The sequence below is a fragment of the Austrofundulus limnaeus genome, unplaced genomic scaffold, assembly GCF_001266775.1.
Source record: "Austrofundulus limnaeus strain Quisiro unplaced genomic scaffold, Austrofundulus_limnaeus-1.0 Scaffold1679, whole genome shotgun sequence".
In the NCBI taxonomy this organism is placed as follows: domain Eukaryota; kingdom Metazoa; phylum Chordata; class Actinopteri; order Cyprinodontiformes; family Rivulidae; genus Austrofundulus; species Austrofundulus limnaeus.
Window position 1 is genome coordinate 12,787 of NW_013954081.1, and position 1,632 is coordinate 14,418.

The 1,632-nt window shown below is 40.6% G+C and overlaps 1 protein-coding gene across 1 annotated transcript in view; it reads right to left on the reverse strand.

Moving 5' to 3' along the window:
• Positions 1 to 319: 319 nt before the first annotated feature.
• The window catches only part of tmprss15 (transmembrane serine protease 15), a 31,757-nt gene continuing 30,444 nt past the window's right edge, over positions 320 to 1,632 (reverse strand). Inside the window, exons 27-29 of the mRNA XM_014033260.1 lie at positions 1,067 to 1,206; positions 636 to 690; positions 320 to 548 (exon numbers count right to left, since the gene is read on the reverse strand). Coding sequence (XP_013888714.1) covers positions 424 to 548; positions 636 to 690; positions 1,067 to 1,206 — 320 coding nt within the window. The 3' untranslated portion in view covers positions 320 to 423. The remainder of the gene's footprint in view (positions 549 to 635; positions 691 to 1,066; positions 1,207 to 1,632) is intronic.

Genomic DNA, 1,632 nt, shown 5'->3' on the forward strand with positions numbered 1-1,632 from the left:
TGAGATTTAAAATGTTTCTTAGACAATTCACACACAGTTTTACATTTTTAACAGTCTTGATCTAAACTCTTTAATTACTCAGCTGTCTCCACTGTCCACKCAGCCTCTGTTGCTGCAGTATTTATTCAGTCTGTGCTGGTTCATTGTATGGATTTCTCCATCAGTCTCAGTCACCTGTCTCCCTGTGTTTCTCTGTGTCCTGTTACTCATCAGTTATGCTGCCTTGTCAGCTTTTTGTTTTAATTTAATAAAGCATTTTTATTTTTTGATCTTTGAGTCTGTCTGCTCCTGAGTTCATTTACCAAAGACCCTGACACTGTTTCAGTCAAAAAAAACTTTAATTATTCGACCTTCGATGACAGTTCAATCAGTTGGGAACCAGTCCATCTGTCTTTTTTTCTGATTTCAGAATGAAGATGAAGTTCAAAGTGATGAAGAAGAAAAGGAGGGGCGTCTACTCTGAGCAATCCAGGAGATGAAGGCAGAGATTCGAGCATAGACTCCAGGACTCTGAGGATGCCCACAGCCATCCCCAAATGAAGTTACACCTGACAGGAAACAAAAAGACAGAAGCTCYGTCATACCTCAATGTGTGTGTCCACGTGTGTGAATGTGGAGAGGTGGGGGAGACTGACCAATCACAGTCCAGTGTCCATCCTCCAGACACATCAGTGGACCCCCAGAGTCACCCTGTAAACAACTTAACATTATTTATCAAATACACAAAAACCACAACAGATTAACTTAATATTACCTGACTGTACCTGAGTCCATCTGAACATCTGACTGTACCTGAGTCCATCTGAACATCTGACTGTACCTGAGTCCATCTGAACATCTGACTGTACCTGAGTCCATCTGAATATCTGACTGTACCTGAGTCCATCTTAGTATCAGACTTTACCTGAGTCCATCTGAATATCAGACTGTACCTGAGTCCATCTGAGTATCTGACTGTACCTGAGTCCATCTGAGTATCTGACTGTACCTGAGTCCATCTGAACATCTGACTGTACCTGAGTCCATCTGAATATCTGACTGTACCTGAGTCCAGGTGAGCTGTTACCTGACATGTGTCAACTCCACCCTCAGGGTATCCAGCACATAGCATGCTGGAGGTGATGGTGTACTGAGGAAGCAGGCGCTGACATTGGTCCTGGTCCACCAGAGGAACCTGGGCCTCCTTGAGAATATTAGGGAGAGAACCTGGGACACAGACAGGTACGACACAAAGGTGGAGTTGGTTAGGAGATTAATCCCACATTGATAGTGAGCTTGTGTCTGTTCTCAGGATATGATCGCTTTTTATTTTTACTCTGGTAAAAACATTGAACAGATGTTGAAGTTCTTACAAACAGAATTTATGAAAAACAAATGTGGTTTCATCTCAATAAGTTATCAGTAAATTTGAAAAAAACAAATGACATGATATTCAGTGACAGAAAAAAACCAACAGAATTATTGGTTTTGAAATTCATAGTCAGTGAAATAAAATATTTGGTTGGGAAGCTAACAGCAAGATCTCTCAAAGAGCAAAAACTATTGTAATATTGTATAAAATAGTTCTTAAAAGATAAAACAGTATCTACTATAGAGCTCAATGACTGTACCACATTCAATAGGTCTGGTTGT